This window comes from Centropristis striata, chromosome 15 (assembly GCF_030273125.1).
Source record: "Centropristis striata isolate RG_2023a ecotype Rhode Island chromosome 15, C.striata_1.0, whole genome shotgun sequence".
Classification (NCBI taxonomy): domain Eukaryota; kingdom Metazoa; phylum Chordata; class Actinopteri; order Perciformes; family Serranidae; genus Centropristis; species Centropristis striata.
Genome location: NC_081531.1, coordinates 9,641,418 through 9,660,815, shown reverse-complemented (window position 1 = coordinate 9,660,815; position 19,398 = coordinate 9,641,418). Strand labels below are relative to the sequence as shown.

The 19,398-nt window shown below is 36.0% G+C and overlaps 3 protein-coding genes across 8 annotated transcripts in view; 1 reads left to right on the top strand and 2 right to left on the bottom strand.

Moving 5' to 3' along the window:
* LOC131986492 (E3 ubiquitin-protein ligase RNF43) overlaps positions 1-4,256 on the bottom strand; it is a 102,300-nt gene extending 98,044 nt beyond the window's left edge. The window contains exon 1 of one of the 4 annotated variants that reach the window (XM_059351474.1): positions 2,735-4,256. In XM_059351474.1, the coding sequence (XP_059207457.1) occupies positions 2,735-2,956 (222 nt within the window). In that variant the 5' untranslated portion in view covers positions 2,957-4,256. The remainder of the gene's footprint in view (positions 1-2,734) is intronic. The other 3 variants (XM_059351475.1, XM_059351476.1, XM_059351477.1) reach the window with 3 other exon arrangements.
* Positions 4,257-4,835: 579 nt separating this feature from the next.
* Positions 4,836-8,234, bottom strand: hsf5 (heat shock transcription factor family member 5). 3 transcript variants are annotated; one of them, XM_059351481.1, is made up of 7 exons: positions 7,554-8,234; positions 6,972-7,288; positions 6,455-6,543; positions 6,244-6,315; positions 5,992-6,156; positions 5,664-5,780; positions 4,836-5,556 (listed from the first exon to the last, which is right to left on the bottom strand). In XM_059351481.1, the coding sequence occupies exons 1-6, from the start codon at positions 8,045-8,047 to the stop codon at positions 5,664-5,666; spliced, it is 1,254 nt and encodes a 417-aa protein (XP_059207464.1). In that variant the 5' UTR covers positions 8,048-8,234; the 3' UTR covers positions 4,836-5,556. The 3 variants fall into 3 exon arrangements, with proteins under 3 accessions (XP_059207464.1, XP_059207461.1, XP_059207463.1); XM_059351478.1 differs by having other exon boundaries at positions 5,992-6,315; XM_059351480.1 differs by having other exon boundaries at positions 5,992-6,315; positions 6,972-7,292; positions 7,624-8,232.
* A 3,402-nt stretch (positions 8,235-11,636) lies between these two features.
* On the top strand, positions 11,637-14,189 carry supt4h1 (SPT4 homolog, DSIF elongation factor subunit). Its single transcript, XM_059351941.1, has 5 exons — positions 11,637-11,819; positions 12,527-12,633; positions 12,735-12,790; positions 13,723-13,776; positions 13,888-14,189. Exons 1-5 carry the CDS (start codon positions 11,751-11,753, stop codon positions 13,953-13,955), a joined length of 354 nt encoding a protein of 117 aa, XP_059207924.1. The 5' UTR covers positions 11,637-11,750; the 3' UTR covers positions 13,956-14,189.
* Positions 14,190-19,398: the final 5,209 nt, after the last annotated feature.

Here is a 19,398-nt window from a genome sequence, read left to right as displayed (position 1 = left end):
ACAAAGAGCATCCTGCAGCATAACACCACCTCTGTGCACTGTGGGAACAGGCTGGGAAGAGAGAGTCTGACAAACTATACCTTCCTAGCCTCGGACAGAACCACAATCAAAGGTCTGACTTAGGGAAACAAGAAAAACAGAAGAGCGGACAAAACCAACTGTACAGACTTCTTAGCCAGCAGAAAGCATGAAAAACAGGCATCTTATCAGGAGAGGATTAAGCTGTCGCCATTTTGACTCTGGCAGAGATAAAAAATGTTAGTTTGAATGTGGAACTGGTGCACCTTTCTTCACACAACTCCAGGCACATATCACTACAATCTTGATCAAGCTCTGTCACTCATGTGCTAACTTAATAGCCTGAAGCTCTTTGCTTTAAAGCATTTCCTCTCCAGCAAATTTGTATTCGGGACACACAAACTAAATCCTGTGCAAGGTTTTATGGGAAGAAAAAGAAAGAAAGCTGGAAATCCCAGAAAGCTGGAAGTGTCTTTGATGTCACCTGCACTGTGATATGCATCCATAACATGTTGTCAACATCCCACACAGACACATTAAAGCCAAATCGCTTTTAACTTGAGAGGAAAAACAGCTTTTCACAGGGGCCTAATACTGGTCTTTCTCTGTGGAGAAGCCATGTAAATCCTTATCAATTACAACTAACTGCAGCATCTGGCTCGCCATTCACAAAACCTCCCACGCCTGGTGAGTGAGAAGAGACAAGATCCTACAGTACCTCATATCTGTCGTCCCGTTTCTCTGGAGACGGTAAATAAATTGACACAGGCGAGCTTTAAGGCCCGGGAACCTTAATCCACTCCTGAATGCTAAATATGCACACTGAATAGAGCACATACTTTACATTTGCAAGGTAACTGCATGCTTTTTTTCCTAAATGGTAAAAACAACTTTTGCATATAGCTTTGCATGAGTCTAAACACGATTTTAACAGTCATGGACCACACCTTGATATTAAAAATGTTGGAAGAGCATTAGATGCCATAAATAGTTACTGCAAAACAAAGCTGTCATCTTTGAAGAGATACACATAAAAGAGGTTGGCAACCTCAACCAAACGCAAGTAAAAATAGACTGAAAACAAACTAACCTCAATAACACCTGTATGTCAGCACTATTGTTCAAGGAATTTAGATTTGCTGTCATCACATGCTGAGTGTGAACTGCAGTATTGTGAAAGATACAGTGTACTGTTTCCCATGGCCACTACAGTATTTTGATGCCATATAGCAACAAGTACAGTTGTTAACATAATTTGGTTTATCAGCCAGTGGATGCTGTGTAAACTGTTTTTTTAGAGTTAGAGAAACAAGTGGGGCCAACAGTCACCCACTGGGAGACAGCACAGTGTGCTCTGAAAACTCATGTTAGTCATGCTTTTTTACTTTCAATGTTGATTGCTTCTCTCACGTTACACCATTCAACAATATTTTTTCATTAGTGTACTTTGGGATAGGGCTGGGCAATATGTAAATATTATATTGATATCATGATATGGGACCAGTCTTAGATTTTAGATATCATAAGTGCTGCTTTTTCACTGGTTTTTAAAGCTGCATTACAGTAAAAGGCGTGATTTAATTTTCTGAACTTACCAGACTATTCCAGCTGTTCTATTATTCATCTTTACCCACTTAGTCATTAAATCTACTTTATGGATGATTATTTATCGAAATCTCATTGTGTAAATATATTGGTCAAACATATTATGATTTTCAACTTTCTCCATATCACTCAGCTTTACAATGGGAGAACATTCAAGAGACTGATCTGAGTGTGAGGCAATAGAGCAGCTACTATAAAATTGTCAATGGGAGGTCCCCTGGGACAACATGGTTATCAAAGCAACAGGCCAATATGTATAAATGGATGCCAAGTAGTAAGGCTGTCCTTCTAGACCAAATATTCCCACATTGCTTAAGTGTCTTTGTGCAAGGCATTACATTTCTGAGAGACAACAGGTGCCCACCCGCACCCCTCACCCTGCCCAGTGGAAGTGGAAGCCCTGGTGTGGTGCATATACATACATACATATCGTCACTGTTAAAATAATCGCCTAAGTCATTTTTTGTCAATTTTTTGTTTTTTGTTTGCCTAAATCATCTCCTCATGACGCCGGCCACCTATGGTAAAATCGCCTACATCCTCAGTTGATCAGATCATGTGATTTTATCCCTTTAAGATAATGGCCTATGTCAAGTGTGTGACTTAAGTGGATTTATTATTATGTTCATTATATGAACATGCCTTTGTGACTTAAACAAGATATGGTAACACTTTATTTTGAAGGTGTTTACATAAGAGTGACATGAGCGTGTCATAAACATGACATGGAATGTGTCATGAACATTAATGACACTTTGAAGTAACATTAATGCTCATGATACTTGTCATGTCATGTTTGTGACAGGTTGTGTGACTCTTATGTAGACACCTTCAAAATAAAGTGCATATCTTGCTAAAGTCACAAAGGCATGTTCAAAAAATGCCTAAGTCATTTATTTATCTTAAGTTACATCATTTCCACACAGTGTTATTACTATGCCAACAGCCATCCTTTGATACATCCTTTTTGAGAGAAATGATCAATAAATGCCATATGTTACACTTTTGGTGAATTTTTTTGTGTTTTCTGCAAAACTTGAAAAAATGACTTAGGCGATTATTTTAACGGGGTGATGATATACAGTGTAGATGCTCTTTTGTGACACCTTACCTGCATTAGTTTTCCCTCCGCGTAGCCGGCACTTCCTCCCACGAACACCCCTTCCAGAGTGATGGGCTTCCCCGTCGGCTCGTGATTCAGCAGTGCCACCTTGATGACCGCTCGGAGGGCCGGTCGCTCGGACTCCAGGCCCGGCTGGCCCAGCACCACCTGCAGGGCCGCCATGAGCAGCCACGGCCAGAGCCCGGCCAGGCGCCGCTGGGGGACGGTCATGGCCTCGGCTGTAGCGGCGGTGCCCGGCCGCACATGGTGGACTTCAAAGCAGGCAAGCACCGCGGACAGACAAACGGAGAAAATATTGAGATATTTGTATACGTCCCACTTCTTCTTTCCGCCTCGACGAGTACTGTTAAACAGATAGAATCCAAACTTTTAAAGCTGGAGGACTGCCATCATAACTCATGCGTGATTGTCCTAAAACTTCCATTCAGCACCACAGTTAATATTCGACACGTTATAGAAATGCTCTCGGTGCCCACATGGAACAAAGCGCTTCGTTACAGAAAACTGATATCTTCCGAGATACAATAAGCTTGAATGAACTTTTATCCAGTGTCATTAATGTGGGTGGCGAAACACTGCATGCTCGGAGGCACCGTGAAGACACGCTGTGTTGTGTTAGAGCTTGAAGTGTGCATTGGTTTGCCTGCTCTTCGTAGGATACACAACAAATGTCCTCATTTGTAACGTGTTTGCGTTAAAGTCGAGCTGCTGTATCCTCTCCCAGAAGAAGGGCAGGTCCTGGCAACAGTGTATCAATCTTCATCCGTATCCAAACTATTAGTAATAATACAGTGTACACCAGTCACTGTAGCTTACAATCACATTTTGCGACAAATTGACAAACAGCGTCAGAAGACACGTCCTGTGGGCGCCACATTTTCTGGATAAATCCACAAGAAACTTGGAAAGCGTCCGCCTGAACTTCAAAGGCTGGGTTACAGGTTGCCGCCGGAAAGTTATAAGGCATGTTGACAGATAGTGCTGTGCCAAAAAGTTGGGTAATATTTTTACAACCAAGGAGTTGCGGAAAATAATCCTCGTAGAAGTTGTTAAATTCAGCACACCGCTCTGTCTAATTATTAACCAAAGCAAATGGACCGTTGCCTTACTTCACTTATAACTTGGTAATCATGCTGGGTCCGAATCCAAAGCGACCTCTCTAACGGACCCATCAACTTATTCTCTACAGTCGGTCTTTATTTAAACCAACTCGCTGTAAAAAGAGAGAAAAAACACACACAGGCATTCCCCTGAGTTCAGTGCCTCCGCTGCACTGTAAGAAATTAGATACGATCCTCTTGAGAACACCGAGGGAAAGTGAAATGTTTATCAAAAATCACCAGCGATTACAGAGTAGAAACACTACAAAAAGTACGGAATAAAAGTGGTCCAAACTCCTTGGGATCTCCATTTAAAGTTGATAAAGTGGAGAGACGCCGTGTGCAGTAATGACACCGTCCCAAAAGTCTACCTCCCGGACTGTCTCTCGCTCCCCTGGGATCTCATTGACACTCTCTACCTGCTCACTGTCCTGCTGCTTTCACGTGCTGTCGGAGAATGGGATTTTGTAGAAACGAGGCACATTAACGACCCAGTGTTTGAGGAAGGATATATCTTTGTCACCTTATTTTCAATACAAAGGAGTAGCCGGCTAAACAAACGATCACTTTAAAGCACTTTAAATAATACATATAACGCTTTTTCTTTTAAATTTAAAGAAAAGTTAAAAGATTTACTATGATTTTCACGCAATGTTGTGTCAAATTACAATATTTGATGATAAACAACTATAAAATCAAACGTTTGTTACAGGATTTGTTTGTTTTTTAATCCTTAACACTTGCATGTTACAGATTTTTTTTTTTTTTTTTTTTTTAAAGTTAAAGTACTAATCTAAGGGGAGCTTCCGAGTAGCACTTGAAGGCCACATTGGAGACTGAGGGCGGAGCAGCCGCACAACAGCAGCCTCATCAAAACCGAGTAGGTGGCTCCCTCTAGTGTACACAATCCTACAGAACCAGCACACACCTTCAGTACACAGCTGCAGCGTCAACAATAAATCATAAATATACACAACAAACTATCCAGCTGAATTATCAGAAATATATTACACTTTATTACTTACATTTTCTTACACTGCCTTTAAAAACATTTCAATTACGCGTTTTAAGAACACAGCACATTTAAAGTGATGCGGTGAAAAATTAAAAGGTGGCGAAATGCAATAACCACTTGCTCACCACCAAAAAACACGAGTAGGTTTAAAAAATTGTATTTTCATAAAATTATCAACTTCAGCTCTTTTTTATATATATATATTTTGTATTTATATAATTATAATTTACTATAACAAACACTACCTATAACACCAATAAAAACTGACTGTAAATCAAACCGTGCACATTCAAATTGGAAGAGGATGAGCTAGTCTTACTGCAGCAAATCAGTTTATGTTCTAATTAACTTAAAATTATTTAAAAACATTTGAAATACTACTGTTAAAAATATAGAGGTAAAAGCTTGCTTAACATTTTTTAAAATGTACTGTGGTACAAGTTATTCTTATTTTTAGAGAAGAAAAAAAAGTATTTTACTAAAAGTTACTTACAATAAGGAAAACCACTACTATGAAAATGAACACAAATGTACATAACTACTTTAGCATTTACATACATCAGATAAGGTTTAAAATAGAACATATCAACTTTAACATAGTAAAGAATCATTAAAATGGTGAGTAAAGTCTGGATCACATCCTGAAGTGAATTGAGACTCCCTGTCACAAGCCAACCATATCAACAGGTTGAGATCTAAAACGAGAAATATAACCAACTGTCAGGAAACTTTTTGCAGTGGTTACTCACACATTCAAATTGAAGTGGCCTCCCTTCCACTAGTTTTATTCTGAATGTCTTACCTAAAGATTTGGTGTACTTCCTGTGCATCTGCTATTGTCTGCCTGACTGGTATCGCCCACGGTGTCGCTAACCTGAACATATTTTACCTGAGTGTCATTTTCAACATCAATGGTAACCTTGCCAGGGGAAAAAGGAAACCACAGCAAATAATGTACAGGTCTTCTGCCAAGATGTGACACATTCTCTAATAAAAATACAACACGTAAAAATCCACATAATATATAAATATTTCAATTTGCATCTGGATAGATCTCACCCAGACTGTCCCGGTAAAGTTTCCCTCCTTCATATAAAGTTAAATGCGTTAGGTACAATGTAGAGGCTTACCTCATGCATTTGCTCAGATTCCTCCTGCTGTCTGATTGTGACTAGATCAGGGTGACTTGACGTTAAAATGGGACACACAACTTTCAAAGTGCTGGCAGGTTTGTCACACAGCATGGCGTTGGATAAGGTCCCGAACACAGGGACCGACTTCACTGGGGTTTCAACCTTAACCACGGTGTTGTTGGGTTGAGTTAGCATCACCTCATCAGCAATTTGGAAAATGGTGTCCAAGTTAATGTCACATTTTTTCACCTCCTGCTGTTCCTCTTCCTTTATGTCCTGGTTGTTGTCCAGGCGACACAACATATTCACAGGATAGCTTGCCTGAAAAGTGAAATAAAAAGATGTGTCTTAGATACAGTGCATGTTTAAAATAGTCCATCTTTTTTTTTTTTTTTACCAATCACAGATCTGTTGTGACTCTGTGATTACACAATAGAGTGAATACACTCCATTCACCCACCTGGTAAAAACTAGGAGAGAACGTCCCTGTCTGAAGCCCACTACCTGCCATATGGGATGTCACAAAGTTTGAATGGTAGCACTGGCAAACTTGAAGAAGAACAAAAAAGAATATTTTAGATTATAAAATGAAGGATTTGGAGTTTAGCTTTTTTTATTCATTCCTAATTTAATCAATATTATTCAACACACAGATTAGTACATTTTAGTACAACCCCGATTCCCAAAAAGTGATACAGGTGATTGTATCATGGTTGGGTATGAAATGGGCATAGTGGAAGAACCAGATGTTCATAAGCAAGGAGACAACTTTTTTGGAACATGTTGCATGCATCAAATTCAGATTGTGTGTATATTAACAATAAAAATAATGTTTTATTCAATTTGAACATAAACAAATTGTTGTTAGCAATTTATTATGTCAAAAATTATAAACCAAATGATTACACTGTTTTCTTTATATATATATATATATATATATATATATATACACTCTTCCACCCATATGTCGTGCTCACCTGGGGGGTAGTAGGCAGGCTGATATTGTGCATTAGTCGCATTAAAAGAGAAATTTGGATTTCCATTGCTTGCGTGGGCATGTAAAGTCTGCTGAATGTGCACAGCATTGGAGCTTGAGGCTCCTCCAGCATGGTGGTGGCTTAAGGCTACAGGTATCCCTTTGTCTGTAGCAAAGACAGTAGGTGAGTGAGCTGCACCATGACCCCTTATTAGGAAGCGTGGCGGGACTGGGGTTCCATTGTGTGGTGTCATGGCCTGAGCTTTATTTGGATAGTAAGGATGAGTTGATGCCTGATGTGTAGGGCCAAAGAGGGGACTGCCTGCAGAAACAGGAAAAAGCAAATGACAACAACCGGGTGAACAGCCATTTATTAAAAAAAAGATAGTACCGGTACTCAGTTTAAAAATTAAAATTACCAGTGGACATTTGGTTCAGGTGAAGAGTGATAAAGCTAATTAGTTATTTTCAAAGTGGACTTTGTTTAGATTTTCAGTCCATAAAAAGTGTAAGAACAAGCTTAATTTTACTCTACAGTTACTTTCCTACAGAAAGACAGCCATGAGAAGTCATGCAGTGACACTTGCCTCTCTTCACATTTGTATCTCCACCATCATCACCCCCACCACCACCACTGAATCGCGGGTATTTACATGCGGGACGACTTTTCACGTCCAGTCCAGCGTGCATCTTGGCCTTGTTATCAACAGTGAGTCTCCTCAGGCTTGCAACAAGTTCAGGGTGGTCTCGCTTGAAGTTTGGGTTGAAAAAAAAATGAAACGCCGCACTGTCTCCGGAGTCTTTAATAGTTGGTTCGGCTTTCCTGAAGCCATACAGATTTAGCTGACGGATAAAGCTGGAGAAATTGGTCGTTTTGAAGGCATCAGCGTTGTCCGAGGTGGAGGTGCTGGGACACAGGATCTGTTTCTCAAAGAGATGTTGATTAATGACGATGACTTTACCGGCGCCGTCCCAGAAGATGGCTTCATAAGCCGGGTTGTTCAGCAAACGCCATAGTTTGGCAGGAAAGTTGTTGGGGTTGATGCTGTCAGGGAGTGGACTTTGACAAGCATCCATGCTTTAGGCTGTAAAACTGAAAACACAGGTAAAGTTAGTGAACACAAGGCTTCACCTCATCATATTGCTAGGCTAACCGTCATCAGTTACCGCTAACGTGAACAGAATAACGTTAGCAAATCGTCACACTGTTAAAATAATCACCTGAATCATTTTTTGTCAAAATTGTTTTTTTTCCGCCTAAATCCTCTCCTTATGACGCCGGCCACCTATGGTAAAATCACCTACATCTTCAGTTGATCAGATCATGTGATTTTACCATCACTTCTTTGACAATTTGCCACATTCATAGGCATCAGATAAGAACCCGAAAGAAGAAGTAGAGGGAGATTGTTTAGTTTATCAGTGTTTTATTGTTGACACGAATATTGGTAACACTTTACTCTAAGGTGTCTACATAAGAGTGACATGGGCATGTCATAAACATGACATGGGATGTGTCATGAACATTAATGACACTTTGAAGTAACATTAATGCTCATGATACTTGTCATGTCATGTTTCTGACAGGCTTGTGTGACTCTTATGTAGACACCTTCAAAATAAAGTGTTACCATATCTTGCTTAAGTCACAAAGGCATGTTCAAAAACTTGCCTAAGTCATTTATTTCTCTTAAGTTACATCATTTACACACAGTGTTATTACTGTGCCAATAGCCATCCTTTGTTGCATCCTTTTGACTGAAATGAACAATAAATGTCATATGTTACACTTTTGGTGAAGTTTTTTGTGTTTCCTGCAAAACTTGGAAAAATGACTTAGGCGATTACTTTAACAGGGTGATGATATGGGTTTGATTTTGATTTTTTTTTTAACGTTAACCACTCCTAGTCAAAATGGTCAACTCACCCTGTAACCGCGTAATAATCAACTGGTAGTACAGATGGATTAATAACATTGCCTTGCAGTCACTTTAACTAACTAAATGAACCGTGTCCTGGATCAGACCCGGTTTGTGAAAGCTAACATTTGGTAATAATAAACCGTTACTACTAACGCTGCTTAATTTGGCTTATTAAGTAGCAACAACTCAATTAAATAGCTAGCTGAGAATGTCAGTCACACTCTGTTAACTAGGAGTGGTTCAGGTGGGGAAAAAACATGCTAAATTTATGATCATTTAACCTTTAACATCAATGTTAATATTAGGAGAAACAAGACGTTACTTTCAACGTTACTCATCTAGCATTAGTTAACGGTTAGCATTGGGGAACCGTTAGCCAATTAACTGCTCTGTTTTTGATATTATTTTTTTAAAACACGGAAACATTCATTAAAATTGCATTAAATTCTTAAATTCCATTGTATTTAAGGCGACCATGCTAGATGAAGAAGGAACACCATGTTAGGAGAATGGTGATGTTACCTGGTTGGGTAAAGATCACTCTGCTGTTCTCACAACCGTTGAAAGTTCCCGAACCGTTACAGCTGTTGGACTTTATAACGGTTCTGACCTTATTTATACAGTCTATGGTTCTGACACATTCTGGTGCCAACTGCCAGGATTCTATTATCGGACTTAACCCATAAGAACCCACGGTGACACCCGTGTAACAAACACGTCACAACTTCTATAATCTCCCATATTCAGCTTTATGCTTCACATTAACTCATTAAATCCCTAAGCGACCTATACTCAACACCCTAGTGTGGTGGTCATGTGACTGTGACAAGAAGTGACTTCTCCAAATTGTGGCTGTGACTGGAAACAGAACTGTGAAAAAATAGTTAATTTCTAAAAGATTATTTTTTGGCCAAGTTTAAACCCATTTAACAATCCGTTAATAGGGTGTCCTGTATTGCATTTAACTTGTTCTGACCCTATTTCCTGAACAAGTTAAAGTCACAATTTTGATATATGTAATGGAGATGCAAAGAAAAAGGCAAATGTTTATTTGGTTTTTTATTTATTATTGATTTATTATTATTTTGTTACTTAAAGACAAATCTGACAAATACTTTTCGTAAATGTTTTGGAGATGCAAAGAAAAAGGCACATTTGTGTCTATGTAAACAGAAAAGGTGTCTAGTTTATTATTTTAAAATAAGAAATATCATAAACATAAATACCATAAACGCCCATTGTATCGTATATGTCACATCTCAGATCTTTGACATTTAGAGGTAGTATTTTTGAAAAAACATCATGAATGTGTTCTATGTGGTCCACTTGTTATGTGGGAGATCCCCCATAATTTTCCTTTAAGGATAAATGGGTCTGGGTTTTTATGGGTTAAATGATCGGACGCACCTGGAAAAAAACAGCCTCCTTCCCTTGTTTTAAAAGTTTAAATCACTGTATATAGTGGGGTGACATAGCTCAATATATTATAACGATTGTTCATTTTTTGATAAAAGCACCAAATTTGCAGATGTGTTGATAATTATATTGGCAACAAAACTGGATATTGGGCCATTACCAATTCAGACTCTGGTTGCCGTGGTACCAGCAGTTGGTTAAACTTTCCTTTCCCATTGGACCCAGGTGCAATTATGGACATAATCTAGATCCTCTAACCCTGAGAACCAAATAAAATACTCACTCACACTTTTACAGAGTAATTGGTTATCTCATTATATTATAATGTTATTATATATTGCCATCAATCAGTCAAAACTGTTATATTTTTTGGGCTTTTTTGTTAGCGGAACATCGGAATGGCAAGGAGCTCATTTATTACTGTAACATGCAGAGGCAATCTCCCCATTTTGTTGCATTTTCTTTAATTTTTTATTGTTTTACAATGTCATAAAATATATTTTCACTTGAACTTTTATGTAATTAATATTTGTGGTGTTGTAAACATGTGGGCTGCCATTTTTCAAAATTGCCGGCCATGGTCATCAGAATGCAAATGTGCGATGGCCCAATATCCAGTGTTTTTCTAAATATATTAAGTTATATATGTACCAAATTTAGTGCTTTCAATTGTATCCATAAATATGGAAATGCCATTTAAGTCAATATAAAATAGATAATAACATTAATAAATAATGCCTATGAAATAAATCCTGAAATAAGTAATGAGGCAATAAATACATCAACAAATTAAATTGTAAAAATCTAAATTACTCGATATAGTTAAATAAATAAACAAACAAATAGGTGTTTTTTAAGGATAACATTTATTTATTTCAGGTGACTGTAGATTGTTTTTTTATGAATAAGATAAACATTTTTTATTAAGGTGCGCAACAGGGAACCCACTTTTCTTTTACTAGGTCCTCAATCAGTGACGTAATTCAAACACAATCACACCCTGGAAAGTCTTCTTGGGAAAAAATCATGCAAAGAAAACAAGCCCCTATTTAATTACCTGAGGGAAACAGGACTTATAGAGAGAATTTAGTTATGTATTTAATTATTTATATTTGTATTGTAAACGGCTATTAGTTATACTATTGTTTCCCCCTTTTCCCGTTAAATAATTTATTCATCTTAATTTTATTATTATTATTACTTAATTTATTTTATTATTTTTATGAGTATTATCTTCTCCTTAATTTCCTGTCAATCTACTGCTCCACACTCCAGTCCAGTAGGTGGCGGTAATGCACCTGTACGTTGGTCTGCCAACCGCCAATAAAACTCAAAAGAAGAAGAAGTAGTGACGTAATTCCCCAGCGACTGGGACACACTCAAAACATCAATCTGTTTGATATTGCAGTATTATACGAGTATTTCACCAGGAGCTTAACATAATGGCATTGGAAACGGTCCCCAAAGACCTTCGCCATCTGCGAGCCTGTCTTCTCTGTTCTTTAGTGAAGGTAAACTGAATTACGACAAAGAAACACTCGAGCTAGCTTCTCTGCTAACGTGTTAGCCGCTTTCTGCGCTGTGTTTTCTTCTGTTGTGTCTCATACATTAACTGAAACTAAAGCTTTCACGATGACTTTTATTACTGAATAACAACAAAATACGGATTAAAGTCGTTTTAATTTTGTGTATAATAAGGCACTTGGTAGTAGTTTGCTTTCCAACAAGCCATTTGTGGCTAAACTCACTCTTTATTGTTCTGTAGATATATATATATAATCGTCACCCTGTTAAAATAATCGCCTAACTCATTAGTTTCAAGTTTTCAAGTGTAACATATGACATTTATTGATCATTTCACTCAAAAAAGGATGTAACAAAGAATGGCTATTGGCATAGTAATAACACTGTGTGTAAATTATGTAACTTAAGAAAAATAAATGATTTAGGCAATTTTTTGTACATGCCTTTGTGACTTGAGCAAGATATGGTAACACTTTATTTTGAAGGTGTCTACATAAGAGTCACACAAGCCTGTCAGAAACATGACATGACAAGTATCATGAGCATTTATGTTACTTCAAAGTGTCATTAATGTTCATGTTTATGACACGCTCATGTCACTCTTATGTAGACACCTTGGCGATTATTTTAACAGTGTGACGTAATGTACTGTATGTAATGTTTATATTGAGCTCACTCTTCTCGCCTTTTTTAGACCATTGACCAGTTTGAATATGACGGCTGTGACAACTGTGAGTCATACCTTCAGATGAAAGGGAATCGAGAGATGGTTTATGAATGCACAAGTTCTTCATTTGATGGGTAAACGTTGATTTAATGTTGATTATAAAAAATAAAACAATCCATGAATTTCATATGAATTGAACTGTTTTCTTAACCTTTTTTTGTGTTCTTGTCAACAGTGTGATTGCCATGATGAGTCCTGAGGACAGCTGGGTAGCTAAATGGCAGAGGATAGGTAAGGATCAGTGGTGGAAAAAGGATTCAAATCCCTTATTTAAGTAAAAGTACTAATACCACACTGTGAAATTACTCCACTACAAGTAAAAGTCCTGCATTCAAAACTTACTGAAGTAAAAGTACAAAATCAAACATCAAAATGTAGTTGAAGCATCAAAAGTAAAAGTATTTGTTATGCAGAATGGACCCACTCAGATTGTTATATACAGTCATGGAGAAATTATTAGACCACCCTTATTTTCTTCAATTTCTTGTTCATTTTAATGCCTGGTACAACTAAAGGTACATTTGTTTGGACAAATATAATGATAACAAATAAGCTCATAAGAGTTTAATTTAAGAGCTGATATTCCATGGTTTTCTTGAATAATAACCAAAATTATCATCATTTGTCCAAACAAATGTACCTTTAGTTGTACAAGGCATTAAAATGAACAAGAAATTAAAGAAAACAATGGTCTAAAAAATTTTTCCATGACTGTATATATGTTCTAAACATATTATATTATTTGTATTGATGCATTTATGTAAGCAGTGTTTTAATTTCCTCAAGATAGGGCTTATTTAAACTACTTAATATACTGTTATGATGTTTAATTAAAAAAGAATAACATCTTATCACTTTAAAATTATCTTGATTTTCGTGTTAAAAGTAACTAACACTGTCAGCCAAATGTAGTGGAGTAAAAAGTATATTTACCTTGAAATGTAGTAAAGTAGAATTATAAAGTTACATAAAATGGAACTATTCAAGAAACGTGCAAGTACCTCAAAATTGTACTTTAGTACAGTACTTAAGTAAATGTACTTAGTTACATTCCACCTTTGGTAAGGATGTATACCTATACCAGCCGCTCTTTCTTTTTATAGCAGAAATGTGTCAATATTGAGGAAACGATTATTTAACAGTGCTATTGCTCCATCTTGCAGGTAACTTCAAGCCAGGCGTATATGCAGTGTCAGTGACTGGCAGACTGCCTCCAGGTACAACTTACTTAACTTTGCTGCCTCAATATGGAGCAAATGAAATGTTTGGCTTTTCTTGATCAGTTCTTTCTTATTTAACACTACTTAACCTTTTCTCCTTTTCTGCAGGTGTGGTGAGGGAGTTGAAAAGCAGAGGAGTGATCTACAAATCCAGAGACACAGCAGTGAAGACATAACCCAGATCAGCCACACCAGAGCCGCATCATACTGCAGCACCAGCTCCACTAAGAAGTATTAACAGTGGGACTCAATCTGATAACGTCTGTGATGTCTTATGGAACTCCCCTTCACTGTTTTGTTTGTCCTTATGATTATAAATATTAGCATATGTGCTTACAGGGGAGAAGAAGTGGGTATTTTCTATTTCTTTGATTACTTGAGAAAAAATAAAGGTTTGTTTTTATACGAAATGTGAGTGATTGTTTTTTAGCACTGGGATTTGCTGACTCAGGGACAAATCATTATTCAGTAGACGGTGAACTGCTGTGGACATAACATAAGTTGTGGGTGTCCCAGAGCCAAAGATGACAGAGCACACTAGAAGTTCCCCAGAAAATGTCCCTGGAAACAACTTCCTGTATTCCGGAGGAGAACTGTAACAAACAAACCCACTAAGGTCCATAGTTTATGTATTATGTGATCACATTAATCAATAACTCAGTCAATTAAACAAATTGATGTAAAGAGAGAAATAAGTTATTTTCCTGAAAGAAAACTTCACTGCACTCATTGGAGAGAGCAGACCTAACTAAATGAACAATTATGTGTGTTTTTTTTGCAATCTTAGATCTACACACATGGGTGCAATGGTCCAGACATGTATGTCCCAATCAGGATTAACTATAATATTCTTTTGAGTCCTTAACCTTCCACCCAGTACCTTCCTTAGTTAAGGTTAACTTTCTCCTTTCCTTTGGTTTATGACCTGCCACACATCAGCCTCAGCTGTACTTCGTGTTTAGTGCTAAATAGCTGATGTTAGCACTCTCATACGCTTATAACTAGTGGAAATGAAGAGACTTTCACTTTTGAAACTTTTAAGTATATTTAGTTGCTAATACTTTAAATTAAGAATTTTTACACTGTAGTGTTGCTAGTTTTACTTTGAGTACCTACTTCTTCCACCGAAGTACTGTACTTAAGTACAATTTTGAGGTTCTTGTACTTTACTTGAATATTTCCATTTTATGTAACTTTATACATTTTAGAGACAAATATTGTACTTTTTACGCTACTACATTTAGCTGACAAGTTAAGTTACTTTTCAGGTCGAGATTTAACATAAAAAAATGTGATCAGTTTAAAGTGATGAGACATTAAAAAAAAAATGTAAACTCATTTCAGTATATTAAGTAGTTAAAATGAGCCCTAGCTTGAAAAAAAGTAAAATGATGATCAATACAAATAATCTAATATATTTAGAATATATAAAACAACCTGAGTGGGTTCATTCTGCATAATAACTACTTTGGTAACACTTTACAATAACCATCTAAGTGATGTTTATAGATGGTTTATAAACCAATTATTATTAACCATTTACAAACTTCTATACATATTTAATCTTTAAATGGTTTCAAGCAATTTTTTAAAGGTATAAGAATCATTTTGAAATCATTTACATACTTAATATGGTGTTAAAAATGTTATAATGAGTGTAAAGCTATTAAACTAATAATTATGTTTGTTTATGGTAAAGTAATCTATTTGGCATTTATAAATTATAGTTCAACATTATTACATTTTCTATTCACCATTCTAAATGGCCTATATACGGTTTATAAATGATGATTAAACATTAATAAACTATCTATTTACCATTTATAAATGGTGTATTTACCATCTATAAATGATGGTTATTGTAAAGTGTTACCACTACTTTTAGTAAATTTTGATGCTGATAGGTTTGTACTTTTACTTCAGTAAGTTTTGAATGCAGGACTTTAACTTGTAGTGGAGTGATTTCACAGTTTGGTATTATACTTTTACTAAAGTAAAGTATCTTAAATACTATTTTCACCACTGCTTATATGCTTATAATGAAACATCCCTGTACTTATTTATTTGGGGCACAAGATGGTGCTTTTTACTGCAGTACTGGTATTGAATGCAGTACCAAACATTACCAGTAGGGGGAACCATGAGCCAAACCGTCAGTGGTGCAACTGTCATGAACAGTTTGTCCAGTTACATTTGAAATGATTTCCAGTTCCTGTCACTGCTGTAGCTACTGTTTCATTGTACAATAGTCTGTAATAACATATGTTGGTTGTGTCCTGTGCTGCTGTGTGTAGCACTCTATTGTTGGCTTATATTACTGCTGAAGATGTCGTCCTCTTTACTAGAGGGTCTGGTTATTGTCTAATATGACTGTAACCTGATGGATTGGGGTCATGCAAACTGAGGAGTCTTTAAATCTGTGAAAGTGAGCACAGTAAGCTTTCAATACTGTCTTATTAGATGAGGGTTTCATTGCACGTGTACGTGCTGCTGATATTTAGTTACAAAGGTAAAGACGTGGTGAAAAAGATGGGTTTGTGTCAGGGTCCTCGATCATACTGCACATTATTAAATAGACACTTCTCTAATGCTGTCAGAAAATGACAGATGAGATTTGAAAAACAGAAATGTTTTCATGAAAGGAGTTCAAAGCGCTGCCTTATTTATGACACACAGATGAGACTTTGCCTCAAAATTATGTCATTTTTCTTCATGGCATTGAGTTTAAATTTAGCAAAATAACATGAAGTGCATAAAAAAAGGTGTCTGTAAGTTGATATACTGTACAGGAAATCTGTCCCAGTTTCATGTATGCAGGAACATTTCTCACTTTACTTTTGTGGACACAGCACAATAGAGGGAGAGCTGGGAGACACATGGGACGACGTGCAACATGCCATGACCTATTTATTATTTCTTTCTTTTTTTTTTTTTAAACCAAGATTTGAATTATTATTGATGCATTTATATAAGCAGTGTTTCACTGTTGTCAAGGTAGGGTTCATTTTACCTACTTAATATACTGTGCTTTAATTTATATATATAAAAAGAAACACTAAAAATACAGCAAAAAAAAGAAAAAAAAAAAGTCAACATAATTCAATAACATAAAACTCGATAACTTAATAGTGAAAAGTCAGATTTAAAAAAAAGACAAAAAATAGTGGTCATATAAATATGCATGATCATTTAAAATTGATCATGTTTTTTATGTTAAATCTCGACCTGAAAAGTAACTAAAGCTGTCAGCTAAACGTAGTGGAGCAAAAAAAAAAATCTGCCTCCAAATGTAGTGGAGTAGTATAAGTATAAAGTTACATAAAATGGAAATACTCCAGAAAAGTACAAGTACTTCAAAATTGTACTTAAGTACAGTACTTGAGTAAATGTACTTAGTTACATTCCACCACTGCATGTAAGTGAATGGATGGAAATAGTGACGCCTCTTCTTATAACAATACTGTTTTTTTATATGCGGTCTTGTACTGCAGGACGTGTAGGAGTGGAACATATAGATTTGTCTTATGGCCCTTTGCAGGCCGTGACACGTTAACCACGTTTCCACGAGAAGCATTTTCTAACTGCATGTGTGGACTCAGTTCTTGTGTTGAGAGGAAACAGTTATAAAACAGTTAACTGCATTAACAGATCACTGAGGTTCAGTTACTGTCTGCAGCGATGCCACAGAGCAGATCACTGACAAACAAAGCTCAAGGATGAATTCTATAAAATAAAAAGCAACATGTAGTACAGAAAATAACTGTTTTAATGCAAGTAATCAACTGGGGGATTTTCATGGTGGCATCTATTAGTCAGTGGTGGAAGAAGTATTCAGATCTCTTACTTAAGTAAAAGTACTAACAGCAAACTGTGAAATTACTCCACTGCAAGTAAAAGTCCTGCATTCAAAACTTACTGAAGTAAAAGTACAAAAGTATCAGCATCAAAATTTACTTAAAGTATCAAAAGTAAAGTACTCGTTATGCAGAATGGACCAACTCAGATTGTTTTATATATTCTAAATATTATTACATTATTTTTATTGATGCATTTATGTAAGCACTTATGTACTTAGTTACTTTCCACCACTGGTATTAGTTGAATTATTTTTACCAGTCATTATATCATCTTAAGGCTGTTTTATTAAAACTATGTCTTTTTTCCTCATACTCTCAAACATAAGAACCTGGCAATTTAAAAAAAAAAGTTTATGGCTGTTGACAGTATTTTGTGGTTTACAGATATATAAAACTCCCTCTGTAAAACCCTTTGATTAATATGTTTTAAAAAAAAACACACACACAAAAACAGGAAATTTGAACCTGGCTTTTTCCAATGCTCAGATTTCTCTCTGTAAAAAATGCAAATTAGCACAGATTTCATAAGATAATGCATCATTTGCATATTTAAACATAACATCCCAGAAAACTTAATAATACAACAAGTAATTGTCTTAATGTGAGTAATAAACAGGGGAAGTTTCATGGTGATATCTGTAAGTTACATTTTTCTTGTTTACCATATTAACCTGTAGAGTCCCCTCAGAACTCAAAATACATCTATCAATAATTGCAATCATAAATTCCTATATATGATATATCTTTCATCAAACTTAATAGGAAGATTTGCATGCAGAGCTACTGTCATTATGTGTCTTGTGGTAAGCTTTAAAATGTTTCACTTTCTCCAGGACTGCTGCAACACAAAGGACAAAAGTGACTTTTAACACCTGATGTAAGGGTTTCCATTGTCAATACACTGTATATGTTATTCAAGCAGTTGCATGGAACATCAAATCTGCACTTCCACACTAAGGGAATCCCCTTTAACTTTAAATTTCAACATCATGTGCAGTACTGGAGGAAGTATTCTGATCTTTTACTTGCATAAGTATTCAATGTAGGCCTTTACTTGTCATAGAGTAAGTATAAGTAAGTATAAGTATTGTGTAAGTATGATCAGGGAAATTGCTGCAACTTTTCAAAGTAAAAGTACTCACTGAATACAGATATCCCCTGGGACTGATATAGTACTATATGTGATATTATTAGATTATTACTCATGCATTCATGTAAAAGCAGGATGTTACTGTTGCAGCTGGTTGATGTGGAGCCCAAGGATTTTTTTTATTGTATATTCATAATGGATTAATCTGCTAATTGTTTTATTTATTAATCGATTGATTGTTTGGATTTAAGTTGCTTGTATTACAAATACAAGCAGCAAAACTTTTTATTGTGAAGCTGGAAACATTAAATGCATCTTTGAATATATAGAGAAAAGGGCTAAATAAATTGAACGAATTATTGTTATTATTATTAAACATTATTATCATTATTATTATTATTATTATTAAAATTACCATTTTAAAGTGTCCAATTCATTTTTTCCCCAAATCTAAAAATTGTTTCAGCTTTTCTTGCATAAACTTACGATATAAACTTACAAATTACTTTTAAATTATCACATTTGTCCACTGATCACATGTACTGACAACAAACTAAATTTTAGTTTGACAGTTTAAAACATGTTATTAGTGCTGTATGAATAAAGTTTATTACTGTAAAAATTGTCACCAAGGGGACACTGTGGTCTGTGCTGCTTCCTTTTGTGTTGCTG

Excerpts from the sequence above, each read along its gene's own strand:
- hsf5 (XM_059351478.1), bottom strand. The coding sequence starts at position 8,047 with ATGGATGCTTGTCAAAGTCCACTCCCTGACAGCATCAACCCCAACAAC. Across the intron at positions 7,289-7,553 it reads ACAAATGTGAAGAGAGGCAA|TCCCCTCTTTGGCCCTACAC; the intron begins GTGTCACTGCAT and ends TTCTGCAGGCAG. Across the intron at positions 5,781-5,991 it reads AATCTGAGCAAATGCATGAG|GTTACCATTGATGTTGAAAA; the intron begins GTAAGCCTCTAC and ends TCCCCTGGCAAG.
- supt4h1 (XM_059351941.1), top strand. The coding sequence starts at position 11,751 with ATGGCATTGGAAACGGTCCCCAAAGACCTTCGCCATCTGCGAGCCTGT. Across the intron at positions 12,791-13,722 it reads AGCTAAATGGCAGAGGATAG|GTAACTTCAAGCCAGGCGTA; the intron begins GTAAGGATCAGT and ends TCCATCTTGCAG. Across the intron at positions 13,777-13,887 it reads GACTGGCAGACTGCCTCCAG|GTGTGGTGAGGGAGTTGAAA; the intron begins GTACAACTTACT and ends CCTTTTCTGCAG.